The sequence below is a fragment of the Falco rusticolus genome, chromosome Z (assembly GCF_015220075.1).
Source record: "Falco rusticolus isolate bFalRus1 chromosome Z, bFalRus1.pri, whole genome shotgun sequence".
NCBI classification, from domain to species: Eukaryota; Metazoa; Chordata; class Aves; order Falconiformes; family Falconidae; genus Falco; species Falco rusticolus.
In genome coordinates, this window is record NC_051210.1 from 53,070,009 (window position 1) to 53,097,693 (window position 27,685).

At 35.6% G+C, this 27,685-nt stretch overlaps 1 protein-coding gene across 1 annotated transcript in view; it reads left to right on the forward strand.

Moving 5' to 3' along the window:
* The window catches only part of PTPRD (protein tyrosine phosphatase receptor type D), a 376,747-nt gene that overhangs the window by 278,678 nt on the left and 70,384 nt on the right, over nt 1-27,685 (forward strand). Inside the window, exons 17-21 of the mRNA XM_037374079.1 lie at nt 1,632-1,841; nt 5,077-5,237; nt 10,744-10,755; nt 13,176-13,288; nt 22,509-22,606. Of these exons, the coding sequence (XP_037229976.1) occupies nt 1,632-1,841; nt 5,077-5,237; nt 10,744-10,755; nt 13,176-13,288; nt 22,509-22,606 (594 nt within the window). The remainder of the gene's footprint in view (nt 1-1,631; nt 1,842-5,076; nt 5,238-10,743; nt 10,756-13,175; nt 13,289-22,508; nt 22,607-27,685) is intronic.

Here is a 27,685-nt window from a genome sequence, read left to right on the forward strand (position 1 = left end):
GTCTGATTTAATAAGTAACTCATCAATGCATTATACCAGCTGAACTGAAGTTCCTTCATTAATTAGTATAGGCTTTATAAATTTGAACCTAGCATCTCTCTTGTCATAAATGTGCTGATGTAAATTTTAGCTTTGTTCATCAGAAGAAATATTTTATGAAACAAGGTAAAGTTATGGTTTGAAAGCCAGATTAGTTAAAATCTGAAGTGTGAGTTGCGTATGACAGGGTGGTAGATAATATTTTGTAGTCTGGCCTTAGAAAAGCCATCTTAGGATTCATCGGTCCTGCTACTGATTCCTTTCACCATTCTATTGTATAGTGTACAAACACAATTTTTGGTGCTTTTGAACAAGTAAAATAGCCATCAGTATCACGTTTGGGATGGAAGATACGTTTACAAATCACTATCACTCCTATAAACTCTTCTTCACTTAATTTACTGTTTCTGAAGTACATTGGAAAGCACTCTTTTCTGTGGGATAATAAGATAATATTGACAGTGTGTTTGGTAGCTCTCATATCGGAGAGAATGGGGGGTGGGGATGGGAAGAAAGGAAAAAAGAGCTATTAATCTGTTCATAGGTACTTTGTATTGAGTTGTATTTCAGAGTTACCAGAAAAAGTTAAAGTTAATATAAATTGATTTTCAGAAACTGGGAATTTTTTTTCAGTTTTGCATTTTTTATTCCTCATTTTTAAATAATGACGTCATATGTGTTAGTAAGTTTTGTTTTATCAAACAGGAGATAAGATAGTACCTTGCATATTCATTATGCATTAGGGAAATGATTGACCCACTGAACATGGTACTGGTTAGGCTGCATCTTGGAGAAAAGGAGGCTGAGGAGAGACTTCATCTCCCTCTGCAACTATCTGAAAAGAGAGTGCCGGTCTTTTCTCCCAGGTAACAACTGACAGGATGAGAGTAAATGGCTTCAAGTGGCACCAAGGGAGGTTTAGATTGGATATTAGGAAAAAATTCTTCATTGAAATGGTGGTCAAGCATTGGAACAGGCTGCCCAGTTTGAGTCATCATCCCTGGAAATATTTAAAAGATGTATAGAAGCGGTGCTTAGTGACATTGTTCAGTGGTGGACTTGGCAGTGTTAGGGTTGCAATTGGACTTCATGATCTTAAAGGTTTTATCCATTGGAAATGAGTCTATGATTCTATTCTATGAATTACTTTATGTATATATGCATTCACGTATATATGTGATGTGTAATATGATATGTGTATATATATATGTCCTCAAGGAAGAGATATTGCTGTGTTAGCTTTTTTGTTGCCCTAGAGACAGCAATATCAGAAACTGAAAATTGATCTAATTGTTTTATGTTTGTAGTCTGCACAGTACAATTGCTATCTAGTATTGTATTTTAACAAAGATGACAAGGAACTCAGGATTTTGCAATTGATTTAGTGATACTGATAGCCCCCATGAAATGTGAATATATTGTATTTTTGTAGTTCCTGGTCATGCATTAAATTTTCTCATTACATTGTAAATAATTTACATTAAAACATTAAAATTGTTTACAGTTATTTTTCTTTTCTTACTTTTTCTCTCGCTCTCTCTCTCTCCCCACCCCCACCCCACCCCCACCCCCACCCGCCTTTCATTCTGAAGCTGCTTAAGGAGATAGCTAGGAAGCGCAGAAGCATTCGTCTTGGGAGGGAAGTTGAATTAAAGCCATATATTGCAGCTCACTTTGAAGTTCTTCCTACCGAGTTCACATTGGGGGATAAGAAGCATTACGGTGGCTTTGAGAATAAGCAACTGCAGAGTGGTCAAGAATATGTCTTCTTTGTGTTGGCTGTCATGGAGCACTCAGAATCTGTAAGTTAGTTAATATTTTTAAATCCAAAATTACCTTTCCACAATAACGAAAACAGCTTTCTGTGCTTCTTTCACTTCCCAAAACCTATTTTTTTTTTACAATATAAGTCAGGGCATCACTAAAGCAAGTGTTTCCTTGCTTAGTTTGAATTAATCCCTTTAACTTTTCTATTTTGCTTGTGTCTTTATTTGTTACTTCTGTGTATAATGGAAACCTAAACATCACCTTTTATTAGCTGTATTGTGATCCTTTGCAAATTACATGCTCTGCTATTTGAGATCATTGACACAGGTTCTGAGGCATGAACTTCACAGCAGCATGTTTCTCAACATATTATAAAAAGAGTTCCTCTTGTGTATTCTGCTGCCATTGAATAGTGGTGTTGAAGAATCAGGATTCTTGGGAAGATCCCTTGAATCAGAGACATGCACAACTAGCCTCTTTAGTTTGTTATTCTGTGACAACTTTATCTGTTGAACTGTTAGAAAGTTAGAAAATAATTCAATAAAGAAAATTCCTGAGGTAAGCTAAATAATGAACTGTCATTCCTCTTTATGTAATTCACCTTGTAGTTATGTCCCTTTATGTGTGAATTAATCTACTGCATGTAATATAGTAAAATAAAAATAAAAATAAAAATAAAAAGACAGAAGTAGGGCTGTTGAAAGAATTTGCAATACACATTAATAGTTTGACATACAGTGTAATATGGTATCTTTCTAATTGCTATCTAAACCTGACAGATGCATTTGCTGGCTCATCCACTAGAAACTCCTACACCAATAATTGGAATTCTAGTCAAATGCTTCCAATATGTAACCGTACAGTTGTTTTCTCAATGTCAACAGAATTTGTCTACTTAAACACTGTGAGGAAGTAGTTTCAATTTGAATATTTGTGGGATACGTAGCTTAATTTGAAAATAAAATAAGTGCCTCCTGGAAGCTCTAACATAAACCAGAAGTTCCTCTTTCACTTTTTGACAGTGGCTGTGTAGACAGAGAGTTCTGAAGGTGCTGCATGAGAGAGTTTCAAACTACAGAGAGTAGACAGTTTTTGGATATTAAGTTTGATGATTGCCAAAAAAATGTGTGTCAGAAGCTACCTGTACTAAAACTGATCTTTTTGATACAAAGCACCATTTCTTATTTATTTTTCTATATTAATTTAAGGCATTGGTCATTTCATATAACCCTAAGATTACTACTTTGTTAGAGAGAAATCAGGATGAAAACACATGAATAAATAGGGGTTTATGTTTACAGCTGAAAATGCTGGTATGGCAAAATATATCCAGGGGTCTCTTGTTGAAGATTTCAAAAGGCATTACTACTCTTACAGTATGGACAATGTCTGGTTTAGCATGCAATCTGAAACATCTTTGTGATTATCAGAGAGTGAAGAGTTTATAAGGGTGAATGAGCTTCAGCTTCTCTCAGTATGTCTGGTTTTCTTCTAGGACTATGGATCCCACTGGTGTATGAATTGTAATTCGGAAGGAGTGTTTTTCCCAGTCTTCAAAATGCTCTTTAGATAAGGTTTCTCCTTCAGGGAACACACAATTTCTCTGTTTTGTAGAATGGAAAACTTGCTTTACAAGAGGGCATGGGGAGGTCTGAATTTGTTTAACTTAGTAAAAGGGAAGCTGAGAGAACTTAGGATTAGAGTCTATAAATATGTTAAGCATGTTATCAAAGGGTAAGTAAAAAAAAAAAGATAAATTTGGCAAAGTAATGAATGAGTTTAAATCAGTCATTAATAGAGGTAGGTTGAAAATTAGAAGGAAAATCCTGTTTATTGGAGAACAGGTAGTAAATGCTGATACTGTTACCCCTCTGTATCCCTTTCCAGGAATATTTTTCTGCCTGCTCCAAAGGAAGAGGCTAAACACAAAGAATTTTTTACTGTAGCAATGAGCTTTTTTCTACTTTTTGAGAATACTGAAGCTGGGAAAAAATGTCAGTCAGCTCAGATTTTTCAGGAATGTAACATGGACACTCAAAACTGTTGTCAGACTTAGTAAAAGAGCATAATATAACTGGACATAGTTGGCATGGGTACTAGCTCTGTACCAGGTAGTGTGAATGTCTCAGCTTTGCTGGTCCTAATGCAGTCTCAAACCCAGACACTCTTTTAGCATAGAGCCCAAAACAAGGCCAAATAAAGTGTGAAAAACACACATCTCCTTTGATTAAGAGTCCTGGCTTAGGGCATCTTTCAGAATACAGTGCAACATGGTAAAAGAAAATCAACCCCTTCTCCTAGTTATCCTATTCTTTCTTAACTGGCATTCCTGATCTACTGCAGAATCAAGTTTTTAAGTCCTTTGCATGAGCTGTATTTCAAATCCTAGTTTAGTGCTGGTAGAGGCACTCCAGAAAAGACAAGAAATAAGTACAAACCATTGTCCACATCTGACTTTGCTGTAGCTCTGAGTTCTTTACGTGATCCAGATTTAGCAGGCTGGCCTCTCACCCTCTTCTATCTGTAATTTTAACTCTGCATTCAGCCATAGATCAGACATATCAGGTCAGACCAGAATAAAAAAAAAAAAAAAATATACTATTTTCTTATCACAGGTCTTATCCTAGGCCAGCTGGTTTTACACCATCCAGTAAGGCAAAGATTTCCAGCAGCCTCTGTTGTTTCATAACTCAAGTTCCATCCCTAAGAAAGACTTCCAGTATTTAACTTCTACAGTGGCTTCACCTGTTTAAATTCAGATTGTCTCCATCTTCTGTAAGAACACTCTGTCACAAAGTTTTTGACTGTTCAAAATGCACCCTGCTGTTGCCAAAGGTTTCATTTTCTAGGAACCTCGGACTTTCAGTACCCTTTATTTTTCTTTCAGAAGTATCCTTTCATATCTTGCTGGAAGAAACAGTGTTAAGCCAATATAAGACTAAATAAAAAGCATAAAAGAGTAGCCAATATGTTATAGTCCTCCTAATATTTTCTTATTTTAAGTTTAAGTTGCGAAGTGTCCTGTCAAGGACTGTGTTACCTCATTTGTCTGCAGATCACTGCTAATACATGGAGCGCAAAATAGAGGTAGTGATAACAACATGCTGTTCACTTTACAAGTTTATATACTGCCTAACAAAGAAAAATAGAATTTTCATATTGCTATATTCATTGCATCGTTATCTTATATATATTTGTTTTAAATCTATTATTATTAATATTTTAAATGCACTGCTTTATCATTAAGTAAGATCTATTTTATTTGTATAGACCATGTATGCAACCAGCCCATACTCTGATCCTGTTGTTTCGATGGATCTTGATCCCCAACCAATTACAGATGAGGAAGAAGGCTTGATTTGGGTTGTTGGGCCAGTTCTTGCAGTGGTGTTTATCATCTGCATTGTTATTGCTATACTTCTTTATAAAAGGTAAGTTTATCTTTTAGTTTTCTTAACAGGCATGTAACTTCCTAATATTTTGGCCATTTTATAACACTGTTCCACAGTATATTTTTTGTACTACTGTAGTGTCATTCCTTTGGGATATTTCCATATTTATTAATGGTTTCCAGAACACTGCAGAATTTTTAGTAGATTGACTGAAAGTTTCCAATAATTACAGGTATGTGGGTAAATTTTTCTGCTGCTGACACTCTATTAACATTTCTGCATTTAAATGTTTTTTCCATTTTGCATACATTTATGAAGAAAGTACATGCTTGCATACAAATATGTATAGAATTTGCACATTTTACTTTTAAAAACTTATTTTTAGAGGTGTAATAATAATCATTAGGCATTACATTTAGCTTGATGTTAAACGTGATTTTCATCTCCACTCAAGTAGAGTCATTACTTTGATGGTTAGCCTCAATTTGGCAGTGTACCTGTATGAACTTTAAGCTCTGAACTGAGAGACTAGGGAAAAGTCAATAGTTGTTTTCTACTAATGTTGAAATGAGATCAAACTTCACTTACACTTCTGCCCATGGCTGGGGAATTGAAACTAGATGATCTTTTAGGTCCCTTCCAACCCAAACCATTCTATTCTATGATTTTTCACTGTCTGTGACACAGATGTATGTTTGCTATTACAGAAAGAGCTTTCCTTTGCCTTACAACTTACTAGATGAATACTGTGTATGATGCCTTAATGTATACATAGTAGCCTTTTACATTGTATATAAGTTCACAGAAGTCAAGATACTAAATCAAAACCAAACAATCAAACCCACAAATTTTATTTTAATGTTCAGATTTTGTTCCTAATACATTTTTAAAATATATTGATTAAGATCCATTGGGGAATATTTTAAAGATGCCTTGACCTCGGTGGGGGGGCACACTTGGGATAATTTCATTAAATGAAGTGTATCTTCTAAAACTAATAGGTATGATGCTATCACCTGCAAATAAATATTTAAATTCTGCTAGCCTCTATGCTCTTCCCATCCTAATTGTCTCTAGTCAAATACCTCTGCAGTTGCATATAGAGAGCTGGGTTCAGGTTTTGGAAAGGGAAATCTCTGTTCAGCAGTAAAAAAAAAAAACAGTCTAGGGTTAACCTTAGCTTTAGATTTCAAACAGCTACACATTTATAGAATGTGCTTTTGGGACTGTAATCATACAGGAGCTTAATACACAGCCTATTGCTTGCAGATATAAAAGTTTCTGTTAATGCCTACTGTCTTTGCCTATCTAATCCAATTAGCAACCAGTGAACCTCTGTTTGCGTCTGTCACTTCAAAAACTGGTTGTTAGAGATGTGCTAAAACTGAAATACTCCTTACTTCTGATTATTTTGGAGTATTAAAAGTAAAACTTCTCCCATACTACAGAACAAATCCAAACAATAGCATATAAAGCAGATGTGTAACTGCTTCTGGAAATATTGATTACATTTGTGGAACCATAATCACAATCTTCAGCTCTATTACCAAAAACATTATAGGAATATTCCACAAATGAGCAGGTAAAATTTGTTCATCAGTAGTGTGAAGAGATTGTCATTCACTGAAAATGGGGGACACATTTTCCATCTGTTATTTACTACTGGTACTAGAACTGTTCAGTGTCCATATGTATTTATTTATTTTTGTATTTTCAGCTATAAGCTGTAAATTGTTAAACTGCACTGAGCTGGCAAATTATCTCTGAGAAATTATGACTGCAGTTTTACCATTCTGTGGTCCTCTGTGAACTTTTCATTTCTATTAAAAAAGTAATATGCAATTGGATATTTTTTTCTAGAGTATCTGGATTCAAGCTGACAGCTAGAGTTTGATAGCTTTACTGTCTGTAAAGCAGGAATAACCAGACAAGACAGTAGGGAAGTTTAGCATAGGGCTCTGAGAAAACAGGGAAATTTAATTTCTTAGTTAACTCTGTTAAAGGGAATTACTGTGGCTACAGGAGTTGGACATGGTACAATAAAAAGTAGGGAAATAGGAATTTTCATGGATACAGGAAATTTTACAATTATATTTCTAGAATATGTTAGGGCATAGGTGCAACAGCTAGGATCGGGAGAGAAGAAAACAGAGGATAGAGGGTGTCTGCTTGATACATGAAAACACATGAAAAATGTTACAAAGGGGAAGATGATCTTGAAGAATGTGTAGTCAGAAGAAGATGACTGGGAAATGACCCTGTGTTTTGAATTGCAAAGTGTAGTAACTCCAATAATGGTCAGCTGTGCTTATTTCCCTTTGTCCATACAAGCCTTTATAAACAGACTTGGACTGCTAATCTCTTGATTTGCAATACTGTTACATTTTAATTTCATTCATAGAGAAAGGTTGACTGCAGTTTTTAAAATAATCATTTTAAGGGCAAAATTCTTGCCTTCCTTTAAAACAGACGCTATCACAGATATTGTGGATAATTTTAATATATCGGTGTGAAGCATATTGAACTGTCCCAAAGATTAGGGGTGCATGTTTGACCCCTTTATTATTTGTTAGTCAGTTTTTATAAAAGTTATTGCCTCTGCATTTACTCTTCTTAAAATCTGAAAGCAAAGATACTTCATAGAAATATTTTTGGATTATATATTAGAATATAGCCAAAAGGTCATTGCAGCTTGTACTTAACAATAATAGATGGGGAAAATACTGGAGTAGTGTTTGCTGTTGTCAGCTGTAGCTGCAATATAATGTCCAACACATTTGAGACTGATTAATGTACAGTGTGCAAAACAGCTCACAGATTCACAGAACCAAAGGGTCACAGCTCTGGGGATTGCCCAGTACCAGCCATGTTCAGAGCATGGCCAGCTACAACATACAGCTCAAAAGCATGGCCAGGCAAGTTTCAGTACATCCAAGAATGGAAACTCCACAACCTCTCTGTGCAACCTGTTCTAGTGTTCTCACAGAAAAAAATATTTTTTTTTTTCTGAGTTGCAGTTGAATTTCCTGACTTCCCTGAGTTGATGTCTTGGCAAACGGAACTGACTTGGCCAGTGATCAGTTTGGTGTTCTCTGTCATTGCAGCAGTGATACCACCCTGCAGTCGTAGTGAAGGGAGGGAATTTTGGAGCAGATCTTTAATCTATTTGACATAAATTAAAATAATCAAATTTAGGGAACCAAGTAAATTAATTAGACATTACTTTCATTTTGGCTATATTCTTGCCCTCTAGAAAATATTTTTTTTGCTAGCTCAAACATGGAGTAAAACGTACAGCATAGTAAGATTTATAAACAACATCTCAAACAAAGGCAACCACTTACCTAGATACAGAGATGGTGCAGGCTAAGCCTCCCCTAGAGGAAATGCCTAAACATTATGAAGACTGTTTGAGTCATAGTTTGTATCTCAGGGTGGTTTTGATAGAAGCACTACCCTGCTGCAACCTACAGCTTAGGCAGACCTACAGTAAATCCTTTTGTCTCACTTTGAATGTGTGACACATGTTCAGTTACACAGAATTTAGATGGTTATGAATGTAGTTATTATATGTTAAAGACCTCTAGAAATTGTTCAATGTATCTCAGAAGCTGACAAACTACAAAGAGAGTGCACATCCCCATGAAGCATCCTTTCATCCCTTTTCCTTCACCCCACCCACACTCTAAACATGAATCTATGTGGCTATTCCTCCTGGTTTTTAAGAAATCAGAAGTTCTCTAATTTCAGCCTTTCACTGATGAAGAGCAAAATACTCCTCTAGATCTTTCTGGAATCAGGTTTGTTTGTGAAGTGGGTTTCCAGTTGTAGGGAAAAGGAATGAAAACTGTCTTGACAGACTTCTGTGTTGCTTGCTCTTATAAAGTGCAGCTTTTTGATTTGGTTCAGATGACAGGAGCCTAAGCTTGAATCTTTTGAACGTAGTGAATTTGGGCACTCTGAATCATAAAATAGTTTGTGCTGGAAGGCAGCTTTAATGGTCATCTATTCTACACCCCCTGCAAGGAGCAGGGAACATCTTTAAGTTTATCAGGTTGCTCAGAGCTCCATCCAACCTGACCTGGAATGTTTCCAGGGATAGGGCAGCTACCATCTCTCCAAGATACCTGTTCCAGCATTTCACCACACTCACTGTAAAAAATTTCTTCCTCATACCTAGTCTGAATCTACCCTTTTTTAGTTTAAAAACATTATTCCTTGTCCTGCCGCTACAGGCCCTGCTAAAAAGTCTGTGCCCATCTTTCTTATAAGCCACTGAAAGGCTGCAATAGGGTCTCCCAAGAGCCTTCTCTTCTCCAGGCTAAACAACCCCAACTCTGTTTTAGCCTTTCCTCCTAGGGCAGGTGTTCCATCTCTCAGATCATTTTTGCGGCCCTCCTCTGGACCTGATCCATGTCTTTCCTGTACTGAGGACACCAGAGCTGTACACAGGACTCCAGATGGGGTCTCACCACTGTGAAGTAGAGAGGCAGAATCGCCTCTCTTGACCTGCTGAATCTTGAGCTGTAAGAAGAAACATGCTTCTAAGAGAAAAAACAGATGTTAAAACCCACAGAAATGAAAATGGAGGAATCTAAATTGATAATGAAGGAGTCTATAAAAACTTTTTCATAACATGTTTAATTGGTCATTGTGGACTCCAGGCTATTAAAAGTTTGTAGAACCCCTATTTACTATGAACAACAGACAGAAAGGTAGACAAACCTTGTGTTTACAGCATGTGTATAGTGGAACCTGTTGGTGAGAGATAATAAATTATTTTCACTATTTAGCTGATATTTGTAGATCATAAATCACTACAGATGTCTATATATCATGGTTGACCTCAAGTATGTGACATTACTTCTAAATCTAAAAAGGTGTGAAATACTTTGTTAGAGAATGATTTATGCATACCTTACCTTACTTTCCAGGGTACTGTTGTTTTCCCGACGTTTTATTACCTGGTTTTGTAAAATAGTTTTAAACGTTTTCTTCTTTTTTTTTTTCTTTTTTTTTTTCTTTTAATATAGTACAAATCATATTTAACCTTGTTCTTAGCTTGCCTTTCTCTTCCTCTTCCCTGTTTCTCCCCTTCCCTTTCTCCTCTGCTCTCCACTTTCATCTTCCTTCTTCTCCCTCCTCTCGTCTCTCTTCTCTCTAGAATGTAAGAGGGAGCTACATCTTAGTGAGATGCCATTTGTCAATGTCCTGTTAACATTACTTAGATAGCTTAAATTAAACACCCATTCTGCATTATCTCACTGCCTAAAATTTGAGGTGGCCCTACTTTGCAGATAATGTCTGAAAGAGATGTTTTTTCGACAGAAGAAGTCACATTAAACTTAACCTTGTGTCATCCATTTATTCTATGGTTCCCAAGCATTAAATATTTTGAACAGTGATTTCTTAATTTAGTTTAGTTATATATCTTTGCTGTAAATCAACATTTCTTACATCTTCTGTTGCTGTATTCACCATGTTTGTTGCTGGTCATCTAACATTTCACCTTTTCTCCTTTCTTTGCTGCATTAAAATGGAGCAGTAAACCTGACAGGTGAGAAGTGAAAAGTAATCATTCTTTGTTTAATCCAGAAAAGGAGAACAAAAGAGAAAAAAGAGGTTGTCCTGATAATGATCTAAGACAAAGGATCTGACAACCTAAGTAAATGTAGACAGTAACCTATTGATGTGAAGGCAACTAAAAGATTTGTTATATTGTTTACAGCACTGAAAAGTAATGTAATATATGCACCCATGTTTCACTGCGGGTTTTTTGTGTTACCACGGGGTACATTTTCAAGAGATAGCACAGGTTTATTTGTGTTTTAAAGAAGTTAAAACACTGTTTCTTTGCTATGACCAAAGCAGCTGAAAGGGAATGCGTGGTTGTGGGTCAAGTGTTAGCTGCTCTAAATCTCCATAATGCTCTATATACATAGAGTCAGTGCTGACTTACAGTTCTACAAGTGGAAATGTTACAGTGATCTCGTTTATCCTTTGTGGCTTTTTTTCCACCTGTGTCAAAACCACTGTATGATCTGAAAGAATTGTAATGTCTTGTGTAGTCTGGAAAGATACAAAAAAGCCAGAATGATCCTGAGAAGAATAAGTAATAAACCATTCTATTGTCCTATAAGTATTCAAAATATTCAGAGATAGGATTAGAAGATATTTTAGTACTTTTAGAAGATTAATATGAAGTTCTGATGCCCAGTACTGAATTGCAAGTGGAAAAAAGGTAAATTAAGCTGTCTTTAGACAGCTCCACTGATCCCTAGACTTCAGGAGAAGGAAATATAGATAAAAAATACTCGCTAAAAGCTGCATCACACACCTTTACTTCAGAAGAAAGAACACTAGGCCACTGTGCTACTGTGGTAGGAGTTTGAAATAGTCAAACTCAAAAGTAAAAAAGGAATTTCAACCAAGTTTCTCCAAAATAATTTTAAAATAGAGTAAAACCAGATGAATCAGATTTAAAGCTTCATCGCTTCACTAAATTGTAATTAATACATATATTAAGGTATTTACTGCAAAACAGATGGAGTGTTTTTACGTCAAAACACTTCTCCCCTCCCCCTAAAATCATAGGAATAATAACTTTCAAGTAACTTTCAAATACTTCCTGTGATGATGTTGCTGTTTGGTTCTTTGCATAGTCTTTGAAATCTTGCTTGTATGCACCTTTCATGAATGCCACAAGGTGTTCGTCATTTCAAGAACAGCAAGAAATCAACTGGAGCATTTTTAAGAGGGGAACACAGGAGAATGGTAACAGATTTAACATTGCACATTGTGGGTCAATTAGGAAAAAAGAAAGGAAAAAAAAAAACGTAACAGTGGTATGTTAAAGCAAATATTGGACACCTTAAAATCATCTCACTTCTGTTTTTGCAAAGTAAAACTTTGCTGCTGTTTGCACTTTCATTTTATATTACATAAAGAATATTAACCAGTTTGCATTTTCATTCAGGACTCAGAGTACTAGTGAAGAATGATTCTACTTCAAATTAAAACATTAAATTTACATATATCTGAATTAAACTGCAGAGTGGTAGATATTCTTCGTGTAACATAGTTCTCCGTGTTTTGCAACAGGAAATTACACTCCCAAATGATGGGAGTCCATTTTACTAGAACAGTCAGACTAAGAACACACATGGAGTCTGCTTCTCGCTAGGGAAAGGGAAACATACACAAGTTTGTTTCCTTCTCCCTCCCTTCCTTCCTTCACTCCACTTGCTTTGGACAGATTCACAGAAGTACTATTATTGCAGTGAAAGTCTTAATATGATCAGAAACATTCATACAGAATCTGAGCCTTGGATGTGTAGGTGTGATCAAATGGATGAAGAATGTGTAGTGTAGCTTTTACAGAGATGAGAGGTAACAAAGCAGGATCTTACTTCCTAGAAAGTGAAAGAAATAGGTGTCTTCTGGGATAGGTGTCTTCTGTACTGTTCTCTATCGTAGAGGAAATATAAAAAAAATGCAGCTTATTTTTATAAGCAGTGCAGAGCTGTGTGTATAAATCATTAAGTATTCGATTGTAATAACTTGGTATGATCATTTTTTATTACATACTTTAGATTTGGCTACTTTTTAATAAAGATATAGCTAGCTAGCTAGCTTTTAAAATCGAGAATGTGTGATTTTTTTGTAAGTTGCATGTTATGCCTTATAAAAATTAACTATTTGGGTGTCAGGAATGATGACCTAGAGGATCAGTTTAGCGCAGAATGCAGCGATTTTCCGTATGACATTACTATACTTAGATTCATTTTCCCATTGCAAATTGTAGCTGCCCTACCCACCATGCGTAATTATTTTACCTTTGCACTGGATTGTATACTTTTTCAGAAGCAAGCTTCTTGCCTTTAAAATATAATGATTAAACACAAACACTCAAGCACCTTTATTTGTCAAACTAACACCTTGATCTTATGTTTACATGTATTCACCTTCTCCATGCAGGAAAAGGGCTGAATCTGATTCTAGAAAGAGTAGCATACCCAACAGCAAGGAGGTCCCCTCTCACCATCCCACAGACCCAGTGGAGCTGCGACGCCTTAATTTTCAAACTCCGGGTAAGAGAAAATAATACCTCACTGAGAGCTCTATGATCACAAACTGGTTAGTAATGCCGTAACAGAACAGATAGATTGTTTAACAAAATATATTTTGATGGCTTCTGAGTTTTTGCACAATTTATTCCTCTGTTAGTTTTGGAAATAATTCTGTAATTTCTTTATTTAAAGAAAATCCTGCATGAAACAAAATTAAAGTTCTGTAAAGAAGACACCAAAGTCACATATGTTGTACAGATGTGTTTTATGTGATAAAATTCCATGTTAAACCTAACAGTGTAGAAAATATTATTGGGAACTGTACCTCCCTCTCTTTATTAATAATATTCTTACAGCTACTCCTTTGTAAATAAGCTTCCCTTTTATCTACTGTATTACCAGGTAATCTGTTAACATCATTGCAAGTTTCACTACATTGCAAATGTCATTACGGAAAAGAAATGCTAACTAGAGAAATGGTCTTGTCTTTCAAATCAGGCTATATGTTAGGGTCAAAGAGGATATTAGCATGTCAGTAGTTCTGAAGATAGAAGCAACACACTTCAAAAAAGTAGTATTTACTTATTTTATTGATTAAGCGTTGTTTTCTTAAAGGTATTTGGTTTGGCAGTCAAGAAACAGCAGGAGAGAAATACTTAAAATAGTATTGATATTTTTTACCACCTTCTTGAAGAGTCATTTGGGTTTTTTTGGTTTTGGTGGGGTTTTTTTAAATTAGTTTTACTTTGATCGTGATGTATTCCAGTAGACTTGTTTTCTATTACACTATGATTGCGCATGGGATCTGATGCAAATTACTTACTGAGTCTTCCTGAGCCTTGTGTTTGTCACATTCATTATGTTAAGTACAAAAAATAATTAATTCAAGCTCATAAAGAATTAAGTACTTGAGATGTTGGGAGATGAGCTGCAAAAGCTGACATACTAAATATTACAAAAGGGTTAATTGAACTTGCAATTCTCATTTCTGACCTTCTATACAGTGGCTACATTGAGATAGTGTTGCCCCAGCAAGAGTGGATCTGCAGAGCCCCAACATCCACACTACATGTATATGGCACAGGTAGAAAGGGAGGAGTCTGGAGGTCTGAGTTTTAACCCAACCTTGCCTTTTTTTATCTGTTCCAGTATGCTGAATACTGTTTACCAGGTGCAGTGAATTAGGTGTGTTTCAGGAGTGCATCTTCGAGTTTAGTTTCATCTGAATACAGCAGTCTTGTTGAGGTGCTCTGGGACCTCTCTATAATATGAACCTAAGTGCAGTAGATGGAAATGATTGAAAGTTTTAATTCACAGTTGTGCTTCTGAGACTGCAATATTAATGTAGACTCATCCCTACTGAGCAAGGTTTCCTATGTTATCCTTAACTTTCATACGAAGTTTTAAAGGTTGTTACAGAGATAGAAGTATGCATACAAGTCTTTGAAACGTGAAAAGTTGAAAGCTATGATTCTTATGATTTAACTTATGCCTAAAACAAGTCATGATGTGTAGACAGATATATATTGAAGTAGGGTGAGTGTCTTAATAACTAGGTACATAAGCATAATTTTCTTCTATCCATATATTTAGATGTGGAGTTTTACCTATCCATTTAATAGTCATAATAAATTAAAATAAAATGTGGGCAGAAAAAAAAATACTGCCAACTCGTAACAACTTTAAATATAAATGTTATTGTGATTAATTCTAAATTTACAGTTAGAATGTAAACTTACCAAGAAATGGCAGGATTTGAGACACTTGTGGACACCGTAATTCCATCTCATTGATCTGAAAAGACCTGGACAGGGGGGAACTGTAACTTTCCTTGCAGTGTTATAGTTTATCTGGGAACCTTTCAGTTTTCTGTCAAGCACTAGTTGAGCAGTATGTCTGCAATCCATTTTTATTATGAATTATTCTTCTTTGCTGTACACCTTTTTACAAAATCGAGGATTACAATTATTATTAAAAATCTTGTTAGTACCAAAATGAAATTATGATCTTGTTTCCTGCGGTTGTACCACCTAAGACTCCTAGGCACAGGTCAGGCCATTATGTTACTCAGCATGCAACCAGATATCACACAGAAAATTCCTACCCCATGACATTTGTCTTGCTGTGTAATACTTGCTAATTAGCATGTTCTTAATATGTAATCTTAGCCCCAGTGAAGTAATGGTACAGTTCTTGTTCTAATGAAAGCAGAACCTCACTTAACTCCCATTAACTTCAGTTAAAGCTACCGTTCCATTAAAAGCCGCTGCATTTATCTTAAATATTTAGATCCTGCAGGAATGTTTATGCAACTCCACACTGCAACACACCATTAACAAACATGCAAGACAAAGCTTTTCAAGACAAATGTATAGAAACTAGAGAAAGTCTGTATATTCAAGATACCAGTTGTGTTGGTTTTATTGTTCTTTCACTCTCACGTGTGTGGTTTTTGTTTTCTGCCAGGTATCAGAAATAGGCAGTAGGGCACTGCTGTGACAAAGCAAGCAGATGAGAGAAGGGGTTGGGGCTGATGTGGTTATGTGTTGGGTTTCTTTTATTAAGACATCTGCAGTCACCCTCATACAGTGGCCTTATCTACTTTGTAAGATGTTACTATTTCTAACCATACACATAAAATAAATGACATTGGTGAATGTACTTTAACTATCAGTGTATGCCATGTCAGTACAACTGCAATAGGATATTTGACATCATTGTTACTATAATGACTTATTTATTTAGATTATGAAATTTATTTAGATTATCCATAGTTTGCCTGAGGCTTTCCAGGCACACCAGTTGCTTCCAGTGGGAGAGGAAAAAAAAACAGTTGCCAAGGATCCATAATGTGAAGAAGTGTTAGAGAAGAAAATTTAAATTACTTTGGCATGTCCAAATTACCAGTTTTCACTGGGAGAGGAGAATGAGATGCTCCTACAAAATTCTGGGTTGCCGTGAAATGTAATACTTTACAAGATTTCTAAACAGCCTCCTTCCAAAAATGTTAGCGATCATATATTGTGTAAGGACGGGTCTGATCAGATAAAAATATCTAAATAATTTGAAAGAAAAACCCTTGTTGTGGTAAATCTGAATTTCTAACCACAAGTACAAAATGTTCCTGATGCAGGTGGTTAGGTGTAACTTTTTGAAAGAAATTATGGGAAAGCCTTTTTTATCTTTGGTGATATTTAAGCAATGATTTAGGCACAGCTTTTTTTTACTGTTGTAAAATTGTCTATTCAGGATGAAGATGTTGTAAAAATCCAATCTAAACTACCAGCACAGCAAACGTCTTGCTTTCTTTTCACTTTCTCTCATCTGTTAACAAAGAATGTCATTCTTCACTACTCTAGTACTTACCTAAAGGGCTTCCTATCTTACCTTGTCCAGGAAGGATCAAATTCATCTGTTGCTTTACTCAGTAACTCCATAGATAATTTTAACATTTTTTCTTGCCATTTGGAATAGTCCACAGTTCCACATCTGAGAACAAGATCCAATGTTCATATGTGTTATCCAGAAACATACAATTGTATATATGCTCATATGCCACTGAGTGGATCACAGCTATGACAAGTTTTCTTTGAGTAAAGATGAAAATACCCAATCTCTCTGTAGCATGCAGGATTTCATTTATAAGTCTGTTATTCTTCTGGAACTGGAGTAGCTGAGGAAAAGCCAGTCACATTATTCCCATTCTACAAGTTCCTTGTGAAATACAGCGTTAAGATAATCAACCTGGTTTGCAGATTTTCGAAATCTCTATGTTACATGGGAGAGTAAAGGTAGGGAAGGGGTAATAATTAAACCAACACAAAAGGTTTCATAAAATGAGGAAGCCCAGGTTTGCATAGAGGAAAATAACTGATGTGGTTTGAGTGGGTTATGAGAGACCCAAGGCTCAGGCAGACTTCAATCAACCAATCAGCCAAAGAACTAAATTGAGTCATACCTCAAAAGTGACTGGGTTTTTTTCCCCCATTTAAGTATATGTCACACTTATAAGTAATTTGTGTAATTGGGTGCCAATTAAACAATTATTTCATTATCTTCTATAAACTAAATAAGATGCTTTGAAATACAGGAAAAATAAACAATTTTTACAGCTCTGAATTAAAGGTCGCTTTTTTTATTAGATAAATGCTCACAAAACACTGAATCCCTCAGTCCCTAAGGAAATTTCACTAACTTGTTTCCAAGATAAGGCAGAAAAAAGGGTAAAACAGATCCAGTGGAAAAAGGTGCAAATAACAAATGTGGGAAAAAAATTATGTCTGGATTTAGTCACCTGCTTTGCAAGATAGCAGGAAATTTCTTCCTTTGGTTTATCCACAGAATTTCTGTTTATGAGAATTATGACAATGCTGAAAGAAATACTGTGGTTTGTCTCCATGGCAAAGCCATACTGGAATAGCTTTCTCACAGTGAGTGATCCTACATACAGCTTTTCATGTGAACTTGACTCATCTGAAGGATTCAGGCACCTGAAGGAGGTACAGGCTTCAGAGTGCAAATGGCACTTTTCTGATATCCCACTTGGTTGCTTTCAAACCCTGAAGCAATCAGTCTGCTTAGCTGGGAGCTGGAGCTGAAAGTTCCTCAGCTTGTAAAAGTAATTTTTTTCTTTTCCTTTCCCCTGGATTTTAGCCAATAGTTTTGCAACCTGTTATTGCATTAAACAGTTTTAGATCCGTGTCTGTAAACTAGGTTTCCCCTTTTCTCAGCGTACATGGCTTTTACACCTCACTCAGAGCTGGACCTTCTGCCAAAAAGCTGCAGAGACCCTAGGGCTGCTTGGTAGAGCTGTCTTTGATGCAGAACAAGAATTGCATTAATTCCAGAATAATTAATCTAGTTTTCAAGAACATAAATTCTTCTGGAATAAAAGTGACTTCATTTTGCAATATTATATGCACATTGGTAACTATTTTAGAATAGCTAAAGCAGGCTGATATATTTCTCTAAAGCTAATCTCGTAAATTTAACTTTGTACACAAGCTGTAAGATCACTCTCTGGCTTAGCTCTAACTGTATGAAAGAGATTTTAAAGTAACTGGGTTTTTTTGTCAAATATACTAAAGGCATAGTTGCTAAATTTTCATGGATGCCAAATTCCTACTTAATTGAAGTCATCTTTCTTATTTTTCTACTTTCCATGACCAAATTTTAAATAAGTATTTCATTCTGCCTTTTTGATAAGGGTAAGTATCAGTAATAGTGACATCTGTTAACTGATTCATTCCTTTTTCTATAAAGGGACAATAGCTTAATCAACATAGATTAGTGTGTGGGAGGTTATTTGTGTTATTAAGTAAAAATGAGGACGTAATAAATTAGGTTTTTAGAATTACAGGTTACTAATTCAATGTGGACCTGAAATACAACTCATTTTGTAAAGAAATTTTCGTGAATATGATGTGTCATGTTTTCAGTTTGTCTAGATTGTCGTCTGTGTGCTAGCACTTTGTTTAAATCTAACTTCCTTCTTGTTTATTGTGGGCATTCCAACTTACAGGTCCAAATTTGTAAATAAATATGTGTTTCTTAATTATTTTTTTTAAAAGCTGTCATAAAACCCTGGCAATAAACAAAATCCTAATTTAACACACTATTAACAAGGCCAAAACACCCACTTGTTTCAGAGGGCTAAAGTAGTATACCTAAAAGGTTTAATGGTTGCTAATATACGAATCAATTCTGACCTTGCTCTCCAATTTTTGCTTAAAGTTTGTGGCACATATGGTATCCTGTGTTCCTTAGCCTTGTATTTACTACAAATTAACCAGAAGATAATTCTACACTGTAATTAAACCATACATTCTCATTTAATTCATGTTGACGGGTTATACTAGGCTGCATAAGATCAATCACATTTGGTAATCTTCTACCAAATCTGGAAATAAAAGCTTCTTATAGATACAATTTCAGCTCTGTTTTGCATGTGGTGGTTTTTAGTTTAGTTTGTTTGTTTGTTTGTTTGAGGTTTTAAGTGGTTTTATCTCCTTTTTTTAATTTATTTTAAAGAAAGTTTGAAAGCATGTTTTCAGCATGAAGTTTCTTTTGACTTTGTAGCACGTCACAGGATCTGTTGTAACTTAGCTTATATTGTCTTTAATTTTTTTGTGTTTTCATAACATATGCTGATTGATGTGGAGGTGTGTCAGTAAATAAGTGTATTATCTTGTTTGTAGCCACAAAAATAAGTGTGTTTAGCTGTATTTTGGGTGGGTTTTTTGAGTCAAGTTCCACACCTGTTGTTCACATGCAACTCAGGTTAAGCTCAGTAGGAGCTTCATGCTTTTGCATGAGATATGATAAGATCTTAAAATGTTCATTCATAGCATATTCTGTTATGATGCTTATTATGACTCACAGACTGATTAGATAACAAAAGTCTGCCAGCAGTTCTTTTGAAAAGTAGCTACTTTTATCATCTCAATAGAACACATTTTATGTATTTAAAAGATTAAAATATACCAAATGCAATTACTTTGTAAGTTAACTGCACCATATTATTTGAAGGAAGTTAGTAAGTGTTCAAGTGTAAGTACTTAAAAGGTGTTGTGGAGAAAAGGATTATATGCAGTCAAAATTTGCCAGTTTCTGAAGCAGTAAGTAGTTCCTTTTTTTCCATAGAAAAGTAAGCTTTATGTCAAGTTTCATTTTGCACAAAATGTTTAATACAAAATCTCCCCTTAGAAATGTCATGTGGCATATAAAGGAGCATATAAACAAAAGTAGTCTGAAAAAGAATGCATGTTCAGCATCTTTAAAAAAATAGTCCTTTCACTGTAAGCTAATTATTGAGATTTCTCTTCATGATGCTGGTAATTTGGTCAGGTTCATCACATGATGAGCATGAGCCAGTCTCATTCTCTTTGATTTTATGTCCTTTATGTTTACAGTAGGGTAATTGGACCTTTAGACATCTTCTGAGTTGAGTTTCCAGGCGCTGTTTTGTGCATGTCTGAAGTGCCTGTATGTGCGAGATTGATTGGTTATGATGGTCTACTGCTGTTACTAATTTGTTTCCCGTTTCCGATTGGCTTTTACTTTTTACAGCTTTGAGCAGTAATTCAGTCCCCTACGCCTCCCTGATTGGCTCTGTGTCCTCCCTCTCTAGCCAAACTACCACTCAGTCCTTATATGATAATAACTCTCTCCCACGATTCGCTCGAAAAGGTCTAAACATCTTTGTCTCTATTATTTTCTCTGTTCAAGCACTGTTTTAGATGTACATCAGTCCACCTCCATTTCTGGATCAATCTAGAGCTCTCTTGTGCCTTTTCACTCACATATTTTCCATAGGGGTGCTTGATCTGGATCAATCAGTGTAATTATTAGATGACTGTCACCCACACTCATTTTGAGAGTAGCCAAGTTGTATTAAGTGACATTTTTAAGAAAATGGGAGACAACCAAAATTTATTCAAATAAATTAGCACTAAAGGACTAATTTGTTAATTGAAATGTATAAGAAATCTTCCCATTAATATCTGAATATTCTGCTTTTTCAGTTGACTGACAGCTTGCCTTAATTTCTACTTTAAATAATGTCTTGCCATCACAGATGTGCTATGAAGGTAATAAATAAATATACATGTGTAGGGTCAGAAGAATTAGGGCCAGTGCTGCTGCACGTTATTTTGTACCATGGTATGATGTCTGAAATATCAAAGAATCAAAAGGAAAACAAGAATTTAAAAAAAAACAAAAAAAAGAAAGAAAGAAAAACGTGCTATAGTGTGACTGTGTTGTAACCACATGGTCATTTTCAGCTGCTTTTACAGGAAGTGCAAGTTAACTGTTGTAGGCATGCTCTTGAAATTCATGGTGACAAAGCAAACTGCATTGTGCAACATGGCTTCCAGCTTGAGCCCCCTTGAGTCATCACTTTTTTCCCTTTGTAATTTCAAGAGATCCTGGGGTTCACTAGCTTAACTTTTCTAGCCAGCTCTGGTTTCTTCCCACAAGCGATTGAAACCTCACTTTCATTTTAGGTATGATAGTATAAAGCATGAAGAGAAGAATGTAAGCCTTTTGGTGAAGGGTCATGAAGAATTATAGCATGAAACAAACATGTTCACAAATTTTTTCCTGGCAAATCTTCAGCTGGCAAATTGTCCTAGTTGACCCCACATCTTTTCTTTCTTTTGCCTTGCTGTCTCCATACTTCCTTCCATGCCCATCTCTATCTCTGATTCCCAGCTCTTCTTCTTATTCACTCAATATCTCCATCATGGACAAAGATGTTTACACCTGAAGTAGATTGTAGGTCCGTTTGGGGGTTGATAAATGGGGTTTCAGATTAAGCATACTTTAAGGTACTAGTGCAGTCAGCATGTGTGTCCAGCCAAACTGTACAACCCCTGCCTCTACAATCTGCTACTAGTGAAAACATTTTTGAAGTTCTGATTGTCTGATGTCCAATGTTGTCTTCAGTGACTGTTGTCTAAAAGCAACGGTGCATGTTATTCTGGTCATTCATAGTTGCATGTCAGTCACCTCAAAATTTCATTAAATCTTTTAAGTATTTCCAATTTAGTCAGAATATGTAGTCAGTCTTCTGTACCTTGATGCATTATTATTAATCCTCAAGCTATCCATTTCATTTTTTATAATTTACTTTGTAAGTTAGTTTTATGTTGGTTTGAGGTTTCTTTGTTTTTTACCATTTCCTTTGCAGGTTCAGGTGTCTCTGGTTACCTCGGTAACCTTCATTCTTCAAGTTCATTTTTTCTTGATTATGCATAAGTCACTTTGTTTTCTGTCAAAACACAATTCTTTCCCCTTTAGGGCTCTTTCAGTGTTTGTTTCTCAGCTCACCTTTCCTCATCTAATTCAATGGAGTTTCCATTTCATGCAGTGCAGGAGAATGAGTTTGAAATGACATTTAGAGTCATTACTCAAAAGCAGAGATCAACATCAGGTCTAACTGTCCCATTTTTCCATGCCTAGATAACCTCATTGACTCATATCACAGTAACTCTTTCCTCTACACTAGGAGTGTTAGCTTTGGGGATATGCTTGGTAACTTACTTTAATTTAGCTTCATAGCTCATCTATGCAGAGCATGTCCTGCTTTCAGTAACTGAACTATCTGCCTGCTTCTCTCACATGACATCTTTACTACTTACACATTTCTAGCCATTCTAACTACTGCATTTTCTGAATATTAGAGTGATGCCATCGCTGTAGTTGACTTTAAATTCTGTTCATCTTTCTTGTTCAACAGGTATGGCAAGTCATCCCCCAATACCTGTCTTGGAACTTGCAGATCACATTGAAAGATTGAAAGCAAATGACAATTTGAAGTTCTCACAGGAGTATGAGGTAATTTTCCCCACTTTCTCACTATTCAAATAATTTAAAACATCATGCTTCCTGTGTCCCTAGACTTTTCTCTGATATGTACCCATGCTGATGATACCAGTTTTATAAGATATTAAAACCATGGTTAAAAAACGTTCCCTGTGTACAAATGGCTGTGTTGGTGAGGTGCCTTCTTTGCTAGTAATAATCTATTCTTTTTTTGTGAGTATTCATGTCAGGCATATTCCATGTGCACACACTTGAAGTAGCGTAGTGAATGATACAGCACTTTTTAAAATATACACAAACATCCATCTCTTCTGCAATTAAAAGATCCTTATATTATTTTTAAAATCTCCTGTGTGATGTTGACAAGACACATACAGTACAAGTTCCAAAGAAGTTACAGTCCACTGTGTTAATTTTGCAGAGATGAAAAGAATCTGCAATTGTCTGATGGCTTTCCTAGTATAAAAGTTCCAAGACAATGTATTTTCCTTCTGTCAATAATGCCACACTGATAATCTGTGAATGATGGTCTATAAGAGCATGAAAGAATTTACCTGGAAGAGAGTAGGAAACCTCCCCAAACAGTGGTACTGTGGAGAGTAACATCCTCTCATGTCAGTAATTTGTGGCTAAAGGCCCTTAGACAGCCATCCATGAAAGACAGTAAATTGTAGCTGTTTCTTGAATGCCAGTATTGTCTATGTCAAAAATCTGTGGATAAAGTATGCACTGAACCATCGTAAAAAGAATGCTTCTTTAGAGCAGTTATGGGTAGTTGTGTCAGTGATCGAAGGATTAACAGCTCCCAGAGGGATCACTGACATGGTACTTCCATTATAGTCTGTTGTGTCACTAATCCTTGCTTAAAACTCCCCAGACTTTATTAGCATGGCAGAATAAAAGCCCATGTTTCTTTCATTATTTTAAGGACTATTATATTTGAAGATTCATACAAACACTGACAGTGCAATAAAAAACACCAAAGATGACTTCCACATGTTGGTTCCATAGGAACGTGATTGCATGAGATCCTATAAATTCCCAATGTATTTTAAAAGTGTTGACGGGAAATGTTAAAAATTAGTACTAACTAGTACAATAGAGAACTAAAATTACTTATTATTTAATTGAATATTCTTTTCAGAAAGACTTTAAGACTGCTTTAAAAAATAATCTCATTAGATGTCAAAAGGAAAGTATAATCTCAAACATTCATGAAAATAAATTTATTTGAAGAGCATCTTAGGACTGCTGTTTAGTGCTGCAATCACAAAAAATGTGGGAGAATCTTCTCACATTTTGGTGTGTAAATCCTGCATTCTTAAGTACAAAGACTGTAGCATACAAAAAATAAGACAGGGAAATATATGTAACACAATGTTCACCAAAAAAATTTGGTATGAATTTGACAATCATTTCCAGTTGTACTGTGGGGAAATTCCTTGGAATATCTGTGTAGGAAGACTTTCCATGTAATAGATAAAAAGTGTCATTGCAAGCCATACAATGTAGTATAACTTCCACAAAAATAAAGAATACACTTTTACTATGTCTTAGGCATGTCATGCAGATGACATGGTTCTTACACTGTCATATAACTTAAAAGTTTTGGTATTTTACATTTCCCTTATTATTTAAATCATCAATGTCATTTTAGGAATGTAATCTTAACCATTTATAGCCAGCATTGTGAAGATACATTAAATCATTAAAGTCTTAGTATCTGTCCTTCTAGATCATTTTACCAGTCTGTGTAAAAGGCCCAGCTTTCACTTTTTTTTTTTTTTTTTTTAACAAAATATACCATCTGGGGCAGAATGATCATACATTCAAGATTGAAATGTGGGCAATGGTAGATCAACATCAAGCTTCATTCACATTACTTTGCCCAAGGCAGTTCAACATCCATCTTTGCAATCCTAGCTTTAGACATACCGCTTCGTTTCCATCCAGTCCAAGGTTCATCCATTTTGAAACAGGATTTGTGAAAAGCACTGCTATTTGTTTTCATGTTCTAGTCAAGGCGGTGGACTCAAGCTGCAGTTTGACGATCACTGGAAGTCATCTCCCTGTCTTGGCTATGCATTCCTGTTGTCTCTCTTGTGCCAATCCTGGCACTAGTGCATGTGCAGCTGTTCAAGGATTATCTCAGGAAATAGATTCAGCTGAAAACTAATTGTTTTATTTTTCTTTGCTGTTTTCAGTTGGATCAATTCCCTGAACTAGCTCACCACATGGCTGCATGAGCTCTAGTGCCAGCACAAGGGAGCTGGTGGGAACATTTGTTGTTGGGGATTGGGGCCTTCTTTTTCAGCAACAGCCCTGACTAATGTCCCTTAAAAGCAACTATCCAGTTCCAAGGCAGAAATGGCTACACATGGTAACAGTTCAGTTATTATCACTTCAGATAATGTTTGAACTGTTGACAGAAGGAAAAAGAGATATTTTTCATTTTCAAGAGATAAAGGTGTAACATGCAGCCGGAAACCACCAACCTTTATTGATAGTAATGAAGTCCTCCAGTTAACTCCTATTGAAAGAAACAATGATTTTTCATCAGTTACCACTGATAGTTTTTTGGGTTTTTTTCGTAATGTCCTTTCCTTTTTGGGATTCAATTATTTTATTTTAATTTTTATGGAGTTTCTTACTTTGCATGGATAAAAATCTTCAAAAATAGCCTGATAATACACAACAACTGTTAGGACAGCTTTGTGATACCATAAAATAAGATATATATCTACAGTTTCCTGGTGAACACTGACTTCTCATCCAGCTTATAGAACTTCTTTCAGGAAATTAACTCCATTTCAAGAACACGTTTTAATTATTTTTAGCATATCTTACTTTAATTACCATTTCAAAATAATTACTTGTTTCACAACTCAAACACATCTTTTCATATTATATGCATCCTTTGCAGCTCTTCGGGAGTATTTGAATACTTGTTCCTGTTCCATCCTTACTCCTGTTCCATCCATTGCCTTTTGTTCAGAATTTCTGATTGAAACTGCCTATGTTTTATCTTCTCCATTTGGAAGAGTATCACTTCCTTCCCTGTTCCAGCTTTCTCTTCAGACAGGCAGAAACTTCCCCTTCTCTTCACCACTTCCAAAAGAAAGAAAAAATTGTTCTTTCACAGAAGGCACACATCGACATGCTGTCTCTTCTGCTGATTTACTTATACACAGTGGCATCATTTTCTATGAAACTGATTTCCTTGCACCCTCCTAGGGAAGCTGAAGGAAAACTTCTTTGTAGACCTGTTTAACGCAGTATTCTCCATTCATCTGGCAAAGAGCTTCCCAAATGGGTTTTTATGGTGTTGGGGTTTTGGTGCTTGGTTGGTTTTTTGTGGTGTTTTTTTTTTTTTTTTTTTTTTTTTTTTTTATGAGAACATGTTCCTTTTTGTGCTGTGTGAAATCTAATAGAGAAACAATCTGAAATTATTATTGAAGACATTATAAGTCTAAACTGCATCCCTCTGCACTCTGGTTCGAAAGGAATACCCAGGGTAGTGTGGCAAGTTGGGAAAGTATTGCAAAAATGTAAAGAGTAATATGCACAGAATAAACTATATATTCGGGGTGGGGGATGGGGAGCAGGTGGATAAGAAAGGAAAAAAAGTAGGACTCCTGCATTGTTATGATGTGGTAAAGGGAGTGTATTCTCCAGGGAAGACTGTCTTCCAGCTGTGTAATGTTTTCTAAGCTTTGATGTCATTGAGTGGAGGAGATCCTACTTCTAGAAGTCTTCAGAAACTAGTTCTGTGTCTTCTTAGTATTTCTTAGTGGCTTCTTCAGGGCTTCTCCTACCCCAGCTTTCACAGGGGATGATCATGAGAACAGTTATTATATCCCCTCTCCTTTATCAACTATCATTATACTTCTCTCACAACTTTACCTTGGATACCAGATTTCATGGGAGAACAGAGGCTAAGCTTTTAAAGATTATGACTATTGCAAGATTTAAATAAACTTATAATTCACTTGTTGGATAAAGTGGCTTTGTAGCTTTAGCATAGATAGTGCTATGTCCTCTTCTCAATAAAGTTAATTTCTACTTCAAAATATTTTTTTCAAAATACTTCATTAATTATTATTAGCTTGGAATCCCCAAGCCTTAGGGAGATGTTGTTTTACTTTGTTAGCATGGCATATCCTTTATGTCACATAGTTCTTTTGTACTCTCTAATTTAAAGGCAGGGTTCTTAGCCCTAGCTGATTATTATGAAGCTTTTGCTGACTTGGGCAGTTTCAGTGGGATTTTTATGTAATGCAAGGGTCCATATGGACTTGACAGCTGCTAAGCAGAAAGCCATATTCATAAGTGACTGACCTTTTATTGTATCTCCTTCTTAACTCATGTTTCAGCATTTAACAATAAAAAGTGGTCACAGAGATAGACTGTATCAGAGCTGTGTCTGCCTACTTTATGTAATACACTGGATGTATTTGTAAAATTGTTTCCTCTGATAACGTAGAACAGAAAGTCTGTTCCTTCAAAGCAGATTCCTGGGTCTTATGTAAAATAGTTTCACATTTATTATCTGAGATCTGTAGTATAGCTTCACATCCTTAAGGAGAAAGATTCAGTTTTATACCATTTTTTTTTGTGAGAACCTGTCACTGCACCACAAAAATTACACTCCCAGCTTCTATGTGTTACAGTGTGATTTACTGTCTATGTGTGTGTGCACCAGTTAACTAATGTTACGTGAAGTTGTATATAATTTTACTGGTTTTCCTCATCAGGCTTCTTTCTGTAAATTACCGCCGGTCTTTTGCTTCAACACTGAGTATTAGACAAGATGAAGATGCGTTTTGACTGTGTGCCACACTGCTGTACTACTACAAGTTTTATTGTAGCCTTTCAGTATCATTGGGTAGGATTTGTGATAAGAAGACAATATACTGATATAGTACATTTATCTTTTTGTATCTCAAGCTGCAACAAGATAAACAGTGGACACTAAAACACAATAAATTTTATATAGTAGAAGCACATACAAAACTTATTATTGATATAAAACACTTTAAAAGTCCATGAAGAACAGACGACCTACTGAATTAATCTGTACCAAAGAAATGG